The sequence below is a fragment of the Glandiceps talaboti genome, chromosome 4 (genome assembly GCF_964340395.1).
Source record: "Glandiceps talaboti chromosome 4, keGlaTala1.1, whole genome shotgun sequence".
NCBI lineage: Eukaryota > Metazoa > Hemichordata > Enteropneusta > Spengelidae > Glandiceps > Glandiceps talaboti.
Genome location: NC_135552.1, coordinates 2,117,449 through 2,139,338, shown reverse-complemented (window position 1 = coordinate 2,139,338; position 21,890 = coordinate 2,117,449). Strand labels below are relative to the sequence as shown.

The 21,890-nt window shown below is 36.6% G+C and overlaps 1 protein-coding gene across 1 annotated transcript in view; it reads right to left on the bottom strand.

Moving 5' to 3' along the window:
- The window catches only part of LOC144434520 (metal cation symporter ZIP14-like), a 44,321-nt gene extending 23,147 nt beyond the window's left edge, over positions 1-21,174 (bottom strand). The window contains exons 1-2 of the mRNA XM_078122981.1: positions 20,829-21,174; positions 10,726-10,969 (exon numbers count right to left, since the gene is read on the bottom strand). Coding sequence (XP_077979107.1) covers positions 10,726-10,969; positions 20,829-21,065 — 481 coding nt within the window. The 5' untranslated portion in view covers positions 21,066-21,174. The remainder of the gene's footprint in view (positions 1-10,725; positions 10,970-20,828) is intronic.
- Positions 21,175-21,890: the final 716 nt, after the last annotated feature.

Here is a 21,890-nt window from a genome sequence, read left to right as displayed (position 1 = left end):
TCTGCCCAGTACTTTTGTTGGAGTTTAAGCTTTTTGACCACAAATCACATTTTTTGACCCATGCTTGTAAAAACAAGTCATTGAGAATGACATAGCCCCGCTATAATTGGGTTTTAAGGAATTATCACTACTGTGATCACGCAACAACATTTGTGAACCTAAAACAAACAGACTTAGATATGTTGTGTGTGCTTGTTGGACATGTAACATGCCTACAACAATAAAGGATTGGTTGGGTATGGGGGATCATATCACAATGAAAATGGAGTCTGAGTTATGGCTTTGGACATGGAAAATTCACAAACAAAATGGCTGCCACGCAGCCATATTGGATCGTATCACGACGAAAATGGATATACATATGTCATAGAACGCTGTCCTAATACCAACTTTGAATGAGATCTGTTCAAGCATGTCTTAGTAATGGCTTTGGACATGGAAAATTCACAAACAAAATGGCTGCCAGGCAGCCATATTGGATCGTATCACGACGAAAATGGATATGCACATGTATGTCATAGAACACTGTCCTAATACCAACTTTGAATGAGATATGTTCAAGCATGTCTGAGTTATGGCTTTGGACATGCAAAATTCACAAACAAAATGGCTGCCAGGCAGCCATATTGGATCATATCACGACGAAAATGGATATGCACATGTATGTCATAGACCACTGTCCTAATACCAACTTTGAATGAGATCTGTTCAAGCATGTCTGAGTTATGGCTTTGGACATGAAAATTCACAAACAAAATGGTTGCTAGGCGGCCATATTGGATCGTATCATAGAACAAATTGATGTGCATATGTATGCCATAGCATGTTGCCCCTGTACCAAGTTTGAAAAAAATCGGTCCAGGCATCTCCAAGAAACGGCTGCGGACGGACGGACGGACGGACGCACGCACGGACGCACGGACGAACAGACGGAACCCAATCCATAAGTCCCCGTTCCGGACTTCGTCCGCGGGGACTAATAACCACCAATGCGTTAACTAAAATGTGTGAATGACAACGTCTACACACTCATCAAACACAATTACCATAAACTGATAAGACATAGTAATGACATAAATGTGTTTGTCAACACCTGCGTGCAGAGATTGAATATATTAAAGTATATATATGCATATATGGCCCAACCCACCGCTTATTGTAATCTCAATGGAATGTCTGGTCTGAAAATGACATTCACTAGACTGTTCGGGCAAGGCCTCACATGCGAACTTCGTTCGCTTATAGTTATAGCATCGAAAGAAAGCCCAAACATCTAGTAGCAAGACTAGTCAAGACTATATCCATAACCCTTCTAACTCAATGACATTGGCAGGTCAAGACTATACCCATAACCCTTCTAACTCGATGACATTGGCAGGTCAAGACTATACCCATAACCCTTCTAACTCGACATTGGCAGGTCAAGACTATATCCATAACCCTTCTAACTCAGTGAAATTTGCCATGAAAGCAATATATTGTAAATAAAAAGAGATAACGTATCTTTAGATCCGAATGTGAATTTGAGTCCAAAATAAATATTCAATCTATACCTGACCTAGTCTGTATCTGTGCTTTGTACTGATCGGTAAATTACCTACACTATACATTGTAGTACATGTATGTCTTTTCATTTCATGCATTGTAGATGTCTGAATGTAATGATAGAGATTGTTAAGTCCTGAACAGTTACCAGTACATATAGCAATAAACTATCTGAATCTGTATCTGAATATAAGTTACAATGATTCTGTACTGCATGTACATGTACACCAATCAATCAGTTTATTTCATAACAATAAGGCCACAGGCCCAAAGAGCAAACAGTAATACAAGCGTTTCAGTTCATAGAGGGAGATTCCTCTCTATTTTTCATTGCAAAATAAATAAATGAAGCTAAATTATTTAGATAAGTTATATTATCTGAATTCAAAAGTGAAAGGAACTTATCATAGGAAGGGTTTAAACAAAACCACCTTGGTAACATTTCTTTACGAAGGTCCTTGTAGAGCGGACAAATTGCTAAGAAATGGTACTCGTCCTCAATACAGTACAAATTATGTGTAATACAGTATTTGCAAAATCTTTGGTCAGCAGGAATGTTTTCATGTCGTCCCCTCTCAATTTGCAAAGGATGCGAGGAGCAGCGAAATCTTGACAGTGCTGTTCTAAATTTACACATTTTAACACAACTTAAATATCTCTCTGGTTCAAGCATTGATTTGAAAGTGTGGTAGGAACGAAGCCTAGGAGATGATTCGATATCTTCGTGCCAGATCTGACTAGCACAGTCTTTTAATCTTTGGGTGAATTCAGACAAAAACTGACTAGTGGAGCCTACACCCTGGTTCAACCATGCATGGCCGAATCCAAGGCGGCAAATTAAAGATTTGACGTTAAAAGCCCAGTTGACTGATTTTATACTCCTTACTTCTTCTAATCTTTTCAACATAATGTAGCATTTATAGGGGTATCTATCAGTGTCCATTTCTAATATTTTTAACCAATAGCTCACGCACCTTTTAAAATACATGACACAGATGGGAAATCTACCACACTCTCCTATTGCTGCTAAATCATTTGTTTTCCCACTAACATTCAAAAGAAATTTACAGAACTGATAATGAACTTGTTCAACCTGGGGGGAATTTTCATAACCCCAAATTTCACTACCATACAGTAAAATAGGTGTAACATAAGTATCAAAAAGTTTGAAAGAGTCGGACATGGACATTCCACCCAGCTTCCTTAGCAAAGTCTTAAGTTGAAACATGGCCTTCCTTCCTTGTGAAGCCTGGTTTTTCTTGGTTGGGCTCCAACTAAGTCTTGACGAAAAAATTTGGCCTAAATACTTGTAGTGAGGGACGACTTTAATTGGTCGTTTTCCCAAGAACCATCTTTCAATTTTCTTTAGACAACCTCCCCTGCGGAACACCACAATTTGAGTTTTGTCTAAATTTACACTTACACCCCAATGAGAACAAAATAACTGTAGCTGATTAATTTGTCTTTCAGTGTGAATTGGCATGTCCGATCCCTCAGCCACATCATCGGCATACATATGTACATTAAGATATTGAGGTTTTGAACTTCTTTGTCGATATAAACACCTTCACAACCAACCTTATTTGTGTAAGAGACCAGGTCATTAATGAATAAAGAAAACAAGACAGGACTAAGCATACAGCCTTGACGCGTCCCAATTGTACACCTAAAATAGTCAGTAATACCAGCCGGCGTATTTACACAAGACCGTAAGCTCCTATACATTGATCTCAGAACAGAAAGAAATTTACCATGTATACCATATCTAATCAGTTTGTCCCATAATAAATCATGTTGAATAGAGTCAAATGCCTTTGAAAAGTCAATGAAAATACAATAAACAACCTTCCCTTCTTCATAGTAAGATACTTGGCTGCCATAGCTTGAAGCGTAAATATATTGTCCACTGTACTGTAACGGCGACGAAAGCCACCCTGCGCTTCCGATATGATTTTATTTTGATAGCACCAACTTTCCAAACGGAAATTCAGAATTTTGGTGAATATTTTACTCATTACTGGAAGAAGGGAAATGCCCCTGTAGTTATTTACATCACTAAGACTTCCCTTTTTATGTAGTGGCGTAATAATAGCTTTACTCCAGCTTGCAGGGAAATTACCGCTAGAGAAAATGCTGTTGAATAAGAGGTTTAACACTGTACTCAGTCGAGGTAAACTTTGTTTAAAGAACTCAATAACTAGCCCGTCATAACCAGGTGCTTTGTTATTTGGCATACAGCGAATGGCTTTAATAATTTCATCTAAAGAAATTGTTGCATTGAGGTCATTGGGAACATTCTCATCACAATGGTCACAATGATGATCGTGATTCTCAACTCGCGTGGTGACGGTTTCACGAAACGCAGTATCAATGTGAGATGACGTAGTGTTGTTAAGCAGTCCACAAAAATAATTATACCATTGGTCAGTTGTAATATCACCAGAAGACATTACGTCTCAAGTTACGTAACAATCCCCAGAACTTTACTGGATCATGTTTTGCTTCTAATACTTTTTGTTTCTGTTTCTCTTCAAATGATACTTTCTTTCGTCGACAGATAGCTTTGAAATTATTCTTAGCTGCTCTATATAAGAACAGGTCATTTCCATTATTCGAAAGTCTAAATTTATTAAGGAGTCTATATTTTTCATTCTTGGCTACTCTACAGTCTTTGTCCCACCATACTGGTTGAGATCATTCATGATTTCTTAGTATATTAGACGATTTCATTCCCGACGCTGCATAATCAAATATATCACTGATCGTCTGTATAGCTTGATCTATACTGTCATTTGCGATATACTCAGAAGCACCTACAAGAAGTTGCCGAGTACAACGAGTACAATCATCATTCATTTTCTGCACGGATACTTCCAACTGTGACGGATTCCATTTGAAACGATGCCGTGGTTGGATATTAATTATGGGATCACATTTAGTTTGCGGTAAATTATAATAAATATTTCTAAATTTGCAACATATGGGAAAATGATCTGAGACATCTATTGGTATACTTGAAAAGTCCTCAACAAAAGGAAATAGCTCTGATGACAGAATTACATAATCTATGACGCTAGCTCCATTGTTGGAGAAACAGGTATAATTACCATCTCTGTCACCTGGGAAACGCCCATTAACAATATGTAGATCTACTTGCTTACATAGTTCTAACAGCTGTCTGCCAAATAGGTTGATACTTTTGTATTTCGAAGTACGTGGCAGCTCAAAACTGTCCGATTGATAACCTGGCTGTAAAAAAGCATCATCGTCTTGTACTATATAATCAGGCAATTCACCGGTACGGGCATTAAAATCACCAACAAGGATCAAATAAAATTCATCAAGCTTAGCATATGCATCAAGGATGATATGTTCTAAATTATCAATACCATGTAAGGCATCTGGTGAATATATTGGTGAATTTTCTGGGGGAACATACACTGCAAATAAAAGAATATCTCTATCTAGACTAAATGTTGTTTTATCTAAGATAACCGAGACAACATTTTGTCCATGTTTCAGGACTCTTTTCATGTAAGGAGCTAAGTGCTCAGCAACAAAAATGGATACACCACCAGAGTGTCTACCAAAACGACTACGCTTGGTATTAAATGACGAAAAGTATTTAAAGCCACTAATAGCATTGTCGAAGTCATCTTTAGACTTTGCCCAAGTTTCATTTACACATACAATAGGATACTTATTTATTAATTCTATAATGTCAATATTATTCAAATGTTTTTGTAAACCCTGAGTGTTCCATGCTAGAATGGCTAGTGGAGTCTTGCTATGCAGGGCCCGGCCAAAGACCTAGCTAGGTCGATGACGTTGATCCTTCAGTTCCTTACAGGTGTGACCTTCTTCATCGTAGAAATATACTTTCTTACCAACTTCTGAAGTGACAATAAGTTTGTCATAATTCAGCCTTGCTTTCGTGAAAGCATTAAGTTGGAGGATTTCACGCTTCTTTACCAACAGTTTACTTCGAATAGCTCTCATCCTTGGGGAGAAGTCTTCGTCGATGCTGATTGATGTACCTTTCAATTTATATGCATTACGTAAAACAGTGTCCTTGTCTTTGAAGAAGGAGAACATTGCAACAATCAAAGGTGATCCCCGAACTGACGTACCGGAGATTCTATGCACCCGTTCGAATAGTATATCTTTGGCAATACCTAGTTTGTCTCTGATTAAATCTTTGACAGTGTTCTCTGACGGTTCCAAGTCTTCAAACGGCGTTTCTTGGTCAACGCCTCGAAATACTAGGTTACATCTACGACTTCTGTTATCTCTGTCATCACTCTGCTTTCGTAGCGTTTTGACTTCTTTCCTTAGTTCAGTCAATTCGTCTGTACGTACTTTTATCCCCGCAATAGAATGTTCAACTACATCAATTCGCCAAGCATTTGAAAGGGTGGTTTCTCTGATTGCATATAGGGTGTCTTCAATATTATTCATGCGGTCTTCAAGGGCAGCAAAACGGTATTTCAGTTCCTTGGAGTCTTTTTCAATGACGGACAGTGAACTAAGGATTGAATCGATGTCATCTTTTGTAATAGGGATATCCTGAGAACGGGTTTGTGGTCCAGAATTCAGTTCCACATTTCCACTCATAAACAACAACATAAGAATCAGGCGAAGAGTCACTGTTAGTCCTTGTTCATTAATATGTATGAGTAAAGGTGAGACAAAAGGACTCCATGCCATTTTCGAGACCCCAGCAAAGCAACCGATTCTTGCACGATAGGCTTCCAACGAGATTCCCATGGCTGCAGTGATGCCGTCAAAAGACATGGTACTTACAAAAGTCTCCGAAAAGTTGTGTGGGTAAAAACTTTACAGGAACAAGCAAAATATGACTTATAACTGGAGCAATTAATGGACGGTACTTCACTGAAAACGCCCTCTATCTTCTCGCATGTACATGTAATATGTATATGATACATCATCACACTAGCCTGCAGGTTGAATGCGTTTGAACACAAACTATGAAATTCACACCCTGGTTGTTCTACATACATGTACATGTACATAATTTATACATCAAAACAAGTCATTGAAAATGACATAGTCCCCACTATGATTGGGTTTTAAGGAACTGGCAGTTTATGTTGTCATTTTCAAACCTGGTTAATGTTGTTTGGCCTCATATGGTTGTTTCTGATATCACTACTCTGTTCAAGCATGTCTCAGTTATGGCTTTGGACATAGAAAACTGTGAAACAAAATGGCTGCCAGACAGCCATATCGGATTGTATCACAATGAAAATGGATATGTACATGTATGTCATAGAACACTGTGCTAATACCAACTTAGAATGAGATCTGTTCAAGCATGTCTGAGTTATGGCTTTGGACATGGAAAATTCGCAAACAAAATGGCTGCCAGGCAGCCATATTGGATCATATAACGACAACAATGAATATGCACATGTATGTCATAGAACACTGTCCTAATACCAACTTTGAATGAGATCTGTTCAAGCATGTCTGAGTTATGGCTTTGGACAGGGAAAATTCGCAAACAAAATGGCTGCTAGGCGGCCATATTGGATCGTATCATAAAACAAATTGACATGCATATGTATGCCATAGTATGTTGCCCCTGTATCAAGTTTGAAAAAAATTGGTCAAAGCATCTCCAAGAAACGGCTCTGGACGGACAGACGGACGCACGGACGCACGGACAGACGGAACCCAATCCATAGGTCCCTGTCCAGACTACGTTCGGCAGGGACTAACAATGCACTGGTGTTATGGAGCTCAAAATATTGAGTATTGATATTATTTTTTTTATTTGCCATAAATTATGCTTGCAGAGGAATAACCATCTAATCTCTAATTTTAATTCAGTCAGAAAGTACCTATTGGACTATTGTCACTACTTATCAGAAAGTACCTATTGGGCTATTGTCACTACTTATCAGAAAGTACCTATTGGACTATTGTCACTACTTATCAGAAAGTACCTATTGGGCTATTGTCACTACTTATCAGAAAGTACCTATTGGGCTATTGTCACTACTTATCAGAAAGTACCTATTGGACTATTGTCACTACTTATCAGAAAGTACCTATTGGGCTATTGTCACTACTTATCAGAAAGTACCTATTGGGCTATTGTCACTACTTATCAGAAAGTACCTATTGGGCTATTGTCACTACTTATCAGAAAGTACCTATTGGGCTATTGTCACTACTTATCGTCATACCTATTGGGCTATTGTCACTACTTATCAGAAAGTACCTATTGGGCTATTGTCACTACTTATCAGAAAGTACCTATTGGGCTATTGTCACTACTTATCAGAAAGTACCTATTGGGCTATTGTCACTACTTATCAGAAAGTACCTATTGGGCTATTGTCACTACTTATCAGAAAGTACCTATTGGGCTATTGTCACTACTTATCAGAAAGTACCTATTAGGCTATTGTCACTACTTATCAGAAAGTACCTATTGGGCTATTGTCACTACTTATCAGAAAGTACCTATTGGGCTATTGTCACTACTTATCAGAAAGTACCTATTGGGCTATTGTCACTAAGTTTAAGTTTAAGTTTATTTATTTTCTAAAGCGCCTTTTCTATTTAAAATACTTATCAGAAAGTACCGATTGGGCTATTGTCACTACTTATCGTCATACCTATTGGGCTATTGTCACTACTTATCAGAAAGTACCTATTGGGCTATTGTCACTACTTATCAGAAAGTACCTATTGGACTATTGTCACTACTTATCAGAAAGTACCTATTGGGCTATTGTCACTACTTATCGTCATACCTATTGGACTATTGTCACTACTTATCAGAAAGTACCTATTGGGCTATTGTCACTACTTATCAGAAAGTACCTATTGGACTATTGTCACTACTTATCAGAAAGTACCTATTGGACTATTGTCACTACTTATCAGAAAGTACCTATTGGGCTATAGTCACTACTTATCAGAAAGTACCTATTGGGCTATTGTCGCTACTTATCAGAAAGTACCTATTGGGCTATTGTCACTACTTATCAGAAAGTACCTATTGGGCTATTGTCGCTACTTATCAGAAAGTACCTATATACTATTGTCACTACTTATCAGAAAGTACCTATTGGACTATTGTCACTACTTATCAGAAAGTACCTATTGGACTATTGTCACTACTTATCAGAAAGTACCTATTGGGCTATAGTCACTACTTATCAGAAATTACCTATATACTATTGTCACTACTTATCAGAAAGTACCTATTGGGCTATAGTCACTACTTATCAGAAATTACCTATATACTATTGTCACTACTTATCAGAAAGTACCTATTGGACTATAGTCACTACTTATCAGAAATTACCTATATACTATTGTCACTACTTATCAGAAAGTACCTATTGGGCTATTGTCACTACTTATCAGAAAGTACCTATTGGGCTATTGTCACTACTTATCAGAAAGTACCTATTGGGCTATTGTCACTACTTATCAGAAAGTACCTATTGGGCTATTGTCACTACTTATCAGAAAGTACCTATTGGGCTATTGTCACTACTTATCAGAAAGTACCTATTGGGCTAGTGTCACTACTTATCAGAAAGTACCTATTGGGCTATTGTCACTACTTATCAGAAAGTACCTATTAGGCTATTGTCACTACTTATCAGAAAGTACCTATTGGGCTATTGTCACTACTTATCAGAAAGTACCTATTGGGCTATTGTCACTACTTATCAGAAAGTACCTATTGGACTATTGTCACTACTTATCAGAAAGTACCTATTGGGCTATTGTCACTACTTATCAGAAAGTACCTATTGGGCTATTGTCACTACTTATCAGAAAGTACCTATTGGGCTATTGTCACTACTTATCAGAAAGTACCTATTGGGCTATTGTCACTACTTATCAGAAAGTACCTATTGGGCTATTGTCACTACTTATCAGAAAGTACCTATTGGGCTATTGTCACTACTTATCAGAAAGTACCTATTGGGCTTTTGTCACTACTTATCAGAAAGTACCTATTGGGCTATTGTCACTACTTATCAGAAAGTACCTATTGGGCTATTGTCACTACTTATCAGAAAGTACCTATTGGACTATTGTCACTACTTATCAGAAAGTACCTATTAGGCTATTGTCACTACTTATCAGAAAGTACCTATTGGGCTATTGTCACTACTTATCAGAAAGTACCTATTGGACTATTGTCACTACTTATCAGAAAGTACCTATTAGGCTATTGTCACTACTTATCAGAAAGTACCTATTGGGCTATTGTCACTACTTATCAGAAAGTACCTATTGGGCTATTGTCACTACTTATCAGAAAGTACCTATTGGACTATTGTCACTACTTATCAGAAAGTACCTATTGGGCTATTGTCACTACTTATCGTCATACCTATTGGGCTATTGTCACTACTTATGAGAAAGTACCTATTAGGCTATTGTCACTACTTATGAGAAAGTACCTATTAGGGTATTGTCACTACTTATGAGAAAGTACCTATTAGGCTATTGTCACTACTTATGAGAAAGTACCTATTAGGGTATTGTCGCTACTTATCAGAAAGTACCTATTGGGCTATTGTCACTACTTATCGTCATACCTATTGGGCTATTGTCACTACTTATGAGAAAGTACCTATTAGGGTATTGTCGCTACTTATCAGAAAGTACCTATTAGGCTATTGTCACTACTTATGAGAAAGTACCTATTAGGGTATTGTCGCTACTTATCAGAAAGTACCTATTAGGCTATTGTCACTACTTATGAGAAAGTACCTATTAGGGTATTGTCGCTACTTATCAGAAAGTACCTATTAGGCTATTGTCACTACTTATGAGAAAGTACCTATTAGGGTATTGTCGCTACTTATCAGAAAGTACCTATTAGGCTATTGTCACTACTTATCAGAAAGTACCTATTGGGCTATTGTCACTAGTCAAGACATACATGTAGTCTCCAGCTGGTATGTTATACGGCAAAGTTATTGTGCATGTTTGAATGGTTTCTCTAGAAATAAAACTTAATAATTTATTGACCAATTTATGATTTAACCTTGATTATGGAGATCAAAGTGAAAGGTCAAGATTTGAAAAGAAAGATGACCTTTGGGTATAGACATACGGATGGTGCCTGTTGGGGACTGAAGACATTGGGGATAAAATCTGAATAAACAATGTACAAACCTTGGGCAGTGGTTGGGCCATCATCATCAGTGTCATTGGAATTACTACGACGAACTCTTCGTGACCAAAACTCTTCAAACTCAAGTATCTCAGTCGCATCTTCATTTTCTTCATCTTTCACAGTACAATCCTCTTTCTCAATTTGATGGAGAATCAGTGGACACATCTCTGACAACGTGTATCTGTCGATTTCTGCCCCACTGTCCAGATTGTGAATTTGCATCATTTCCACAAAAGAATAGCACTACAGAAATTAGAAATACATAGAAGTATATTAATGACATTATGTCAACACAATACATGTATCGATACCTATCCCAGTAGTTCAATAAAATACATGTATCGATACCTATCCCAGTAGTTCAATAAAATACATGTACCGGTACCTACATTTGTATCCCAGTAGTTCAACACAATACATATACTGGTATCTATCCCAGTAGTTCAACACAATACATGTACCGCTACTTATCCCAGTAGTTCAACACAATACATGTACCGGTATCTATCCAAGTAGTTCAACACAATACATGTAGTGGTACTTATCCCAGTAGTTCAACACAATACATGTACCGGTACCTATCCCAGTAGTTCAACACAATACATGTACCGGTACCTATCCCAGTAGTTCAACACAATACATGTACTGATATCTATCCCAGTAGTTCAACACAATACATGTACCGCTACTTATCCCAGTAGTTCAACACAATACATGTACCGGTACCTATCCCAGTAGTTCAACACAATACATGTAGTGGTACTTATCCCAGTAGTTCAACACAATACATGTACCGGTACCTATCCCAGTAGTTCAACACAATACATGTACCGGTACCTATCCCAGTAGTTCAACACAATACATGTACCGGTACCTATCCCAGTAGTTCAACACAATACATGTACCGGTACCTATCCCAGTAGTTCAACACAATAGATGTACTGATACCTATCCCAGTAGTTCAACACAATACATGTACCGCTACTTATCCCAGTAGTTCAACACAATACATGTACCGGTACCTATCCCAGTAGTTCAACACAATACATGTACTGGTACCTATCCCAGTAGTTCAACACAATAGATGTACTGATACCTATCCCTTCACTGTTGCTAAGGGCATGGCCATGGTTGCTAGGGCCAGTTGTGTCAACATGTTTTGAAAAATACCGCCAATGGCGTTGTAGCACAACTGTACAGTTTTTTAAATGTTTATCCGTATGCTAGTCCATACTAACAATGTGTTCATTTGCTGAATGACTATCTAGTTGGCTATCCAACCATGTTGCTATCTTTGCGACATACGAGATCATTTGGCTGTTGCTATGGGCATGGTCATGTTGCTAGATATATTTACATACATTTTAGAATGTTTTTGTTCACTTGTGTATGGCTTCTTGATATTATCTTTACAATATACGTGATCATTTGGCTGTTGCTATTGGCGTGGTCTTGTTGCTAGGCACATTTGCATACATTTTAAAATGTTTCTTCATTTGTCTATTAACCCTCTTGTTATGTATGTGATCATTTTGCTGTTGCTATGGGCGTGGTATTGTTGCTATGCAAATTTACATACATTTTTGAATGTTTCATTCAATTGTCTGTTAATCCCCATTGTTATCTTTGCAATATACATGTATGTGATCATTTGGTTGTTGCTATGGGTGTGGTCTTGTTGCTAGGCAAATTTTGATACATGTTTTGAATGTTTATTCATTTGTCTTTCAATTCTTCTTATCTTTGCAATATACATGTATGTCATCATTTGGTTGTGGCTATGGGCGTGGTCTTCTCGCTAGGCACATTTGCATACATTTTTTGAATGTTTATTCATTTGTCTTTCAATTCCTGTTATCTTTGCAATATACATGATTATTTGGCTGTTGCTATGGGCGTGGCCTTGTTGCTCGGCAAATTTACATACATTTTTTGAATGTTTATTCAATTGTCTATTAATCCCTGTTATCTTTGTGAAATATACGACCATTTTGCTGTTGTTATGGGCATGGTCATGGTTGCTAGGGATATTTGCATACACTTTTTGAATGTTTACTCACTTGCCTACCAGATAATGTTGTTATTTTACCAAAATATACTGCCATTTGGTTGTAGGGCATGGTTATGGTTATGGTTGTTAGGGTCCATTGTGAAGAAAATCTGCAGAATAACACTTCTAGAAACATCTCGCCAAGTTTCAGTCTCACTGACTTATAGAGAAATATATTTTTGACCAAAATTCACATTTTCACACCTAATTTGCATATTACTGATGAGATCATTATATGCTTAATATTTCTTCATCAATACACCCACAGATGTATCCCTGTTAAACTTCAGCCCAATCCACTGAGTAGTTTTGGAATTATAGGTTTTTGACCAAAAAGAAACATTTCAAGTCCTAATTTGCATATTGCTGAGGGAATCATCATGTCATGAACAAATCTTAATTTACTTACCCCTAAGAATGTTCCCACTAAAATTCACGCCAATCTGCCCAGTAAGTAGTTTTTTGAATTTAAGTGTTTTCCATCTACACACCTTAAGTAATGTCCCTACCAAATGCCAGGCCAATCAGTCCAGAAGTTTTTGACTTTAAATCTTTCATCACACACACACACACACACACACACACACACACACACACACACACACACACACACACACACACACACACACACACACACACACACACACACACACACACACACACACACACACACACACACACACACACACACACACACACACACACACACACACACACATTTTAGCCCAAATTTGAATATCACTGATGGGATCATCACGTCATCAATTCTTAAGCTAAACACCCCTATAGATAAGAATGCTCGCACCAAATTTCAATCAAATCTGCACAGTAGTTTTTTTTGACAAAAAAGACACACTTTCAGTCCTAATTTGCATATCATTGATGAGATCATTATATCAAGAACACATCGTAATCTACCTACCCCTTTAGAACATTCTCATCAAATCTGAGCCCTTGTACAAATGATACAAATAACATATTATGACGAAGTTCGTTTCTAACCAAGAATATCAGTTTACAATTCAACAAGTCATTGAGAATGACATAGTCCCCGCTATGATTGGGTTTTAAGGAATTATCACTACTCTGATCACGCAACAACACTTGTGAACCTAAATCAAACAGACTTAGATATGTTGTGTGTGCTTGTTGGACATGGAACATGCCTACAACAATAAAGGATTGGTCGGGTATGGAGGATCATATCACGATGAAAATGGATATGCACATGTATGTCATAGACCACTGTCCTAATACCAACTTTGAATGTGATCTGTTCAAGCATGTCTGAGTTATGGCTTTAGACATGGTAAATTCACAAACAAAATGGCTGCCAGGCAGCCATATTGGATCGTATCATGACGAAAATGGATATGCGCATGTATGTCACAGAACACTGTCCTAATACCAACTTTTAATGAGATCTGTTCAAGCATGTCTGAGTTATGGCTTTGGACATGGACAATTCACAAACAAAATGGCTGCCAGGCAGCCATATTGGATTGTATTATGACGAAAATGGATATGCACATGTATGTCATAGAACACTGTCCTAATACCAACTTTGAATGAGATCTGTTCAAGCATGTCTGAGTTATGGCTTTGGACATGGAAAATTCGCAAACAAAATGGCTGCAGGCAGCCATATTGGATCATATCATGACGAAAATGGATATGCACATGTATGTCATAGAACACTGTGCTAATACCAACTTTAAATGAGATCTGTTCAAGCATATCTGAGTTATGGCTTTGGACATGGAAAATTTGCAAACAAAATGGTTGCCAGGCAGCCATATTGGATCGTATCACGATGAAAATGGATATGCACATGTATGTCATAGAACACTGTCCTAATACCAACTTTGAATGAGATCTGTTCAAGCATGTCTGAGTTATGGCTTTGGACATGGAAAATTCGCAAACAAAATGGCTGCCAGGCAGCCATATTGGATCGTATCACGATGAAAATGGATATGCACATGTATATCATAGAACACTGTCCTAATACCAACTTTGAATGAGATATGTTCAAGCATGTCTGAGTTATGGCTTTGGCCATGGAAAATTCGCAAACAAAATGGCTGCTTGGTGGCCATATTGGATCGTATCATAAAACAAATTGATGTGCATATGTATGCCATAGCATGTTCCCCTGTACCAAGTTTGAAAAAAATCGGTCCAGGAATCTCCAAGAAACGGCTGCGGACGGATGGACGGACGCACGGACAGACGGAACCCAATTCATAAGTCCCCATCCAGACGACTAACAAACACTACCCCCAGTAAACAAACAAACAAAAACAAACAAAATAAACCGACAAATGAGTAGATACATACATGAGTAAACAACAACAAACCAATGAACAAACAAACAAACACTAAGCCCCCCCCCCCATGGTCACATCTGGAAATAACCCAAAAGGGTTGAGACTGATCAACATCCATACCCAAAAGCGAGTACTATTATAATTTTTATATCCTGAAAAAAATGCCATAACTTCACTTCAGATCAGTCAAAAATCCACCTCACTAGAACAAATATGCTTAGAACTCACATTTTTACGAGGCAAAATTGACAGCAAAGTAGTGATTGTTTGTTCATTGGTTTGTTGTTGTTTACTCATGTATGTATCTACTTATTTGTCGGTTTATTTTGTTTGTTTGTTTAGTTATTTGTTTGATTTACACTTGTTTGTGTTTTGTTTGTTTGTATTTGTAAACAAAACTAACTGAGCCAGAGCACCCTGTGTTTGGATTAGGTACAGTTTTGTAAGACTATGTAACTGATATGTGTGAACCACTGCTTATATGATGATAAACTACCTGGGTCAAATGCTCCTCCCAGATAAACAACGTTATTCTGTTGCATATCCGCACAAACCTAATACTTCTGTAGCATGGACACCTACAATATAGCCTGTTTGCACCTTGGGTACATACAGTAGTATTAATACTATCACTTTAATAGTTGGCATACAATTGTACTTGCCAACCACTCATTCTGTGGTTCAACTGCATACAATTTTTGCAATTTATTTTCTCACATATTGCAAACTATGTTTCTTTCACCATATAAATATACAGTATACCTTACTGGCTGTATATCACCATCAATACATTTGCATAGATTTAATGAATGGCTGGTATACATGTACACGTGGGGACAGCATGGCATGGTTTAACATATACTTTTAGTGGATGTTGTTGTAAAATGAAATCTCTATTGTTTATGGCCTGGCAAATACAATCTGTGTCAAGTGTACTTGTATAGTGCTGTCACAGCTTGTAACAAGTGTTACACTTATTCACTGATTGTTTCATACCATTCTCACGATTCTGTTATTGAATAAAGGTTCACAGGTTGGTACTATTTATTACATTTTGGAGAGAACAATTGGCCTTGACTGTCTTTGTTGTCGCCAACATATAATCACACCACATGTGCTCCTATGAATATACTCCCAATCAGGCCTTTGGAGACAGTGAGTTGATCCAAAGTACATACATTGTGCGCACTACGACACTACTACGTAGTAGCAAACACTAGTCAAGTTTCTCTGATGAGCAGTAAATTTGTTTGTCAATGACATTGACATCTCTCAATGTCAATATTTTTTAAACGATTGTCTTAAACCACTAACAAATACTGAATCACGTTTGTGAACAAGTGACCTATTGGTCAGAATAGCTCTGCTGTTTTGTTTGTTTGTAATGTGTAGAAGTTAGTTCTGTTGTTCAGCTCTTCCACTATGCAGTTTTGGTTTTAGCGAAGTAATTACGTAATAAAGTGTAGACTCTACATTGTACATTAATTCTATTAGACAACTGTAGACTCTACATTGTACATTAATTCTATTAGACAACTGTAGACTCTACATTGTACATTAATTCTATGAGACAACTGTAGACTCTACATTGTACATTAATTCTATTAGACAACTGTAGACTCTACATTGTACATTAATTCTATTAGACAACTGTAGACTCTACATTGTACATTAATTCTATTAGACAACTATACACTCTATATTGTACATTAATTCTATTAGACAACTGTAGACTCTACATTGTACATTAATTCTATTAGACAACTGTAGACTCTACATTGTACATTAATTCTATTAGACAACTGTAGACTCTACATTGTACATTAATTCTATTAGACAACTATAGACTCTACATTGTACATTAATTCTATTAGACAACTGTAGACTCTACATTGTACATTAATTCTATTAGACAACTGTAGACTCTACATTGTACATTAATTCTATTAGACAACTGTAGACTCTACATTGTACATTAATTCTATTAGACAACTGTAGACTCTACATTGTACATTAATTCTATTAGACAACTGTAGACTCTACATTGTACATTAATTCTATTAGACAACTGTAGACTCTACATTGTACATTAATTCTATTAGACAACTGTAGACTCTATATTGTACATTAATTCTATTAGACAACTGTAGACTCTACATTGTACATTAATTCTATTAGACAACTGTAGACTCTACATTGTACATTAATTCTATTAGACAACTGTAGACTCTACATTGTACATTAATTCTATTAGACAACTGTAGACTCTACATTGTACATTAATTCTATTAGACAACTGTAGACTCTACATTGTACATTAATTCTATTAGACAACTATAGACTCTACATTGTACATTAATTCTATTAGACAACTGTAGACTCTACATTGTACATTAATTCTATTAGACAACTGTAGACTCTACATTGTACATGAATTCTATTAGACAACTGTAGACTCTACACTGTACATTAATTCTATTAGACAACTGTAGACTCTACATTGTACATTAATTCTATTAGACAACTGTAGACTCTACATTGTACATTAATTCTATTAGACAACTGTAGACTCTACATTGTACATTAATTCTATTAGACAACTGTAGACTCTACATTGTACATGAATTCTATTAGACAACTGTAGACTCTACACTGTACATTAATTCTATTAGACAACTGTAGACTCTACATTGTACATTAATTCTATTAGACAACTGTAGACTCTACATTGTACATTAATTCTATTAGACAACTGTAGATTCTACATTGTACATTAATTCTATTAGACAACTGTAGACTCTACATTGTACATTAATTCTATTAGACAACTGTAGACTCTACATTGTACATTAATTCTATTAGACAACTGTAGACTCTACATTGTACATTAATTCTATTAGACAACTATAGACTCTACATTTTGCAAAAATAAATTCAGTTCACAATACATACTTGAACTTTGTTACACTGAACATTTTTTTTTTTTTTTTTTTTTTTTTTATTTATTTTACAAGTAATGCATGAGCATGTTTACATGTACATGTATGGTCACACACACAGTGCATTACAATGTTCAAATAATAATATTAATAATAATAATGTTGGTTCTTATATAGCGCTTTCCCACACCATGCTCAAAGCGCTTTACAATTACAAATGTACATTCCCCTCAAACAAAAACATATTTTTTGCTGTAAGTCAAACTGAAATGTTTGTCTTGTAAGTCATCAAATGGCAAGGCAAAAGGGAACACTAACTTTACATGTAGACAAGCATATCAATGTTGTGTCATATTGGCTTAGAAGTTAAGAGTACACACTGTTTAGAAGAATGGCACATGAAAATATAAACTGTAAAAGGGGCTGATATTGTAAAGTTTTAGAAATTAGTTACAAATATTTTTATAATTCTGTGATTAGTCAATGAAATTTTAATTTTGGTGACTAGCAAGTTTTGATTTTTATCTTTGTTTACATTTACAAGTACTACATGTCACACATGTAAATTGTCAATGCATTGTATGTAAATGATGTCTTGGGGACAAACACATCTACATTGTACAACAAAATGTACCATTAGCAGTACTCTCTGAAATTTCAGACATCGGGCTGGCATTTTTTGATGTTGAAGTCATTTACACACACACACACACACGTGTACGCACGCACACACTGCACCATGCCTATACATGTACATGTAGAAATTTAAAAATGATTGTTATATGTATGCACATGCAAAAACCCACACGCACAAGCACACATTTCACCATGCTATTGCACTACTGCACCTCAGTTCAGTTGTGCTAAAAATGTTACCAATTGAGCATTATTCTTGGCCGCTTCCATATCTTCTTTAAATTTTCATTTTGCCCTCTTTCAGTAAAACTTCATCATTTTAACAACACTTTGAATGGAGCAAAGTTGATTAAATCAAGTCACAAATTGGAAATAAAGTAATTTTATTAAAAGTCAATATGAGTTTTAAGAGGCCAGTCATTTAGGTGGGGGGGGGGGGGTAATCTTTTCAAACCATCACTTGAAGTGTCACTCTTACAAACTTCACTTGACATCATGGTGAGGCAGAGGTTACTTTCAAAAATATCCCTTTTGGTATTTTCATCCCAAGCACAACAAAACATGATGTACAATGCATTCCTGATTTAATTACGCTACAGAACAAAACCAGCAAAACATATTTAAACTTCATACGAACTGTGAAATATGAATCTAATTCACAGGAGTTTAATGAAGTAGTGAACATTATATTATGTTGGTGTTGGTTCACTTTGAAAAATACAGTATTCACCACCATCACCACCATCACCAATACCAGCTAAAAATATTATTAAAATTTGACGTAGTATGCACATCACCATTTGTTTTTAGTTGTTACATTTACTGCTATTTGTTCTTTTGTGAGTGCTTGTTACATACATCTGACACAATACCATAGGTTTTCCCCAAGCCACACAAGATCGCTGATTGAATTCACTCAACTAATGAAAATGTGTAATATGTTGAAACATATGAGTACAGTACTTCAGTGCACTCTGTTCAAAAAGAGAATGAGTATGGAACACAGACAATGACGTTATCGTTATTGTTTGGTGGTTCTCTTTCTTTCAATTTCGAACAGTGAGTGTTATATTGTAAGATGGATTGTGGTTGGCAATCTCGCAAGTATGAAATTGGGTTCTGGAAAACAAATGGTATTGTGTCAGATGTATGTAACAAGCACTCACAAAATAACAAATGACAGTAAAAGTAACAGCCAAAACAATTGTGACTTGTACATGTGTATACTACATCAGATTTTATTTTTAGTCCGATTGTATCTCACCAAGCTTCACTGGCACCCGTGCACTAACTGTGCAAGTAGCCCTTGCATTAATTTCCGGACAGGATTCAATTTTAGACATATGTATTAGAACGTTAGGATTATGTACTCGTCACTGATCAATGATCTGTTGTGCATGGCAACGGCCACAAAAGCTTGGTGTACTAGGTTGCGGTATAACCTAAAGGAATCATTTTAGACCTCTCGTTCAAGGTGTAGGTCCTGAAAAGAGGGAATTTCAAATTTTTGGGTGATACTTTTTTGAATTTTCGCTGATTATTGTATGTAAAGCTATTATTATGCAAATTAAGGGTCAGAAAATTTAGTTTTTGGTACTTTTTTGGCTTTCTCCTCCGCCATATCCAAAACATGTACACACATTGAAAGAGTGTATGCATTATTTTTGAAAGTGCACTTTTTATGGAGCATTCCTATCATAAATCACATTCCTGAAGCTTCCTTCAGTACCTCCTTCCCTTAACTCAAGGAACTGCTGTCTCTATCATAATGATTCAATATATCTGATAATTACTGTACTTTCTAGTTGCAGCATGTTTTGTTGCCGAAAAGATGTCACATTCAAAGTAAAACAAACATGCTAAACCCCAGTGAGGATATATTGCTCATCATCAAAAAAAAAAATTGAAATTCCAAAAATATTCGTAGGTTCAACAGCTTTTTTTAAATATTTGTTCTGGCCTATAAAGCCTATTTTTATGCTTGGAAGAAATGTACGTTGTTACTTCCGTCGCGTGGTAGTTAATTAATTGGAACATGGTTCGTTAGAAGAGCCCCCAGCGGTGAGAGAGCTATGGTCAGTCGCGTTCGACCACTACACGTTTTGATTAATATTATATTAAATTTTAAAATACAAATCCTAACTCACCGTGTTCTCCCTTATGTCTTGTACGCTGCTTTGGACGACAGTTTCGCCTACTGTACGGGCAATTTCACCCGTATTGGCTTCATAGCTTCTCTTGACATCATACTTTCCTAGATGGTTCGGGTGCTCCATGGCTTTCATATTGTTCACGGAAAAGTGTTCGCCATCTTCGAGAACTGCGTTGGTATTGTGTTGTCCATTCAGACTTAGCCTCTCCAGTAATTGTTGGAGTTGGTACATAGATAGCTTACCGTTTGTACCGTACTTATTGACAAGATTGTCGAGAAATACGTCGGGTAACGGTAAAAGACGTGTATGTTGCGGAGAGAGATCGACACTGTGAACTTGAAGATCGTCGCCAGCCTGATCAGTTACTTGAAACAAGCCCAATACTACAAACACGATAACAATCGACATGTCGATTCATTAGGTGATGTCATACAACACTGGTACGAGAGTACTAGAGTGATCAACACTAACTGCACACTCGCATTACCTGTCTGGCCAGATGCGCCAGATGCAGATAACGTGGCCTATGTTATCAAAATCTGATAATGATTAATGTGATTTAGGTCAGCCAAAGCCTGATTCATTGGCTCAAGTCATATTGAAAGGCGGGGCTGTGTTGAACAATAACCTAATTTGCATAGAATGGGTCGCTGGTCGTGCGTACCACGTCCACAGGGGCGTGTATTATTGCTTAGATTTCCGTTTTCTTAGGAAAATATCATACGAATCTTGCTGCTACAAATGTATCGATCTATAGTACTACGTATACTATAAATATCTCTTTCCCTATACAGGTAGGAATATATATTCAAAAGGTTGTTATATTTAGTCTGTAGACCTGGAAAACAACAATCTATGCAATATTACACGCCCCTGTGACCACGTCCACATGCACCGATCTGGGGTTAAATAAAATCCGATGTATTGTACACTTTTTTGGTTATGTTTACCGTCGTTTGTTCTTCTGTAAGCGTTCGTATATATATATATATATATATATATATATATATATATATATATATATATATATATATATATATATATATATATATATAT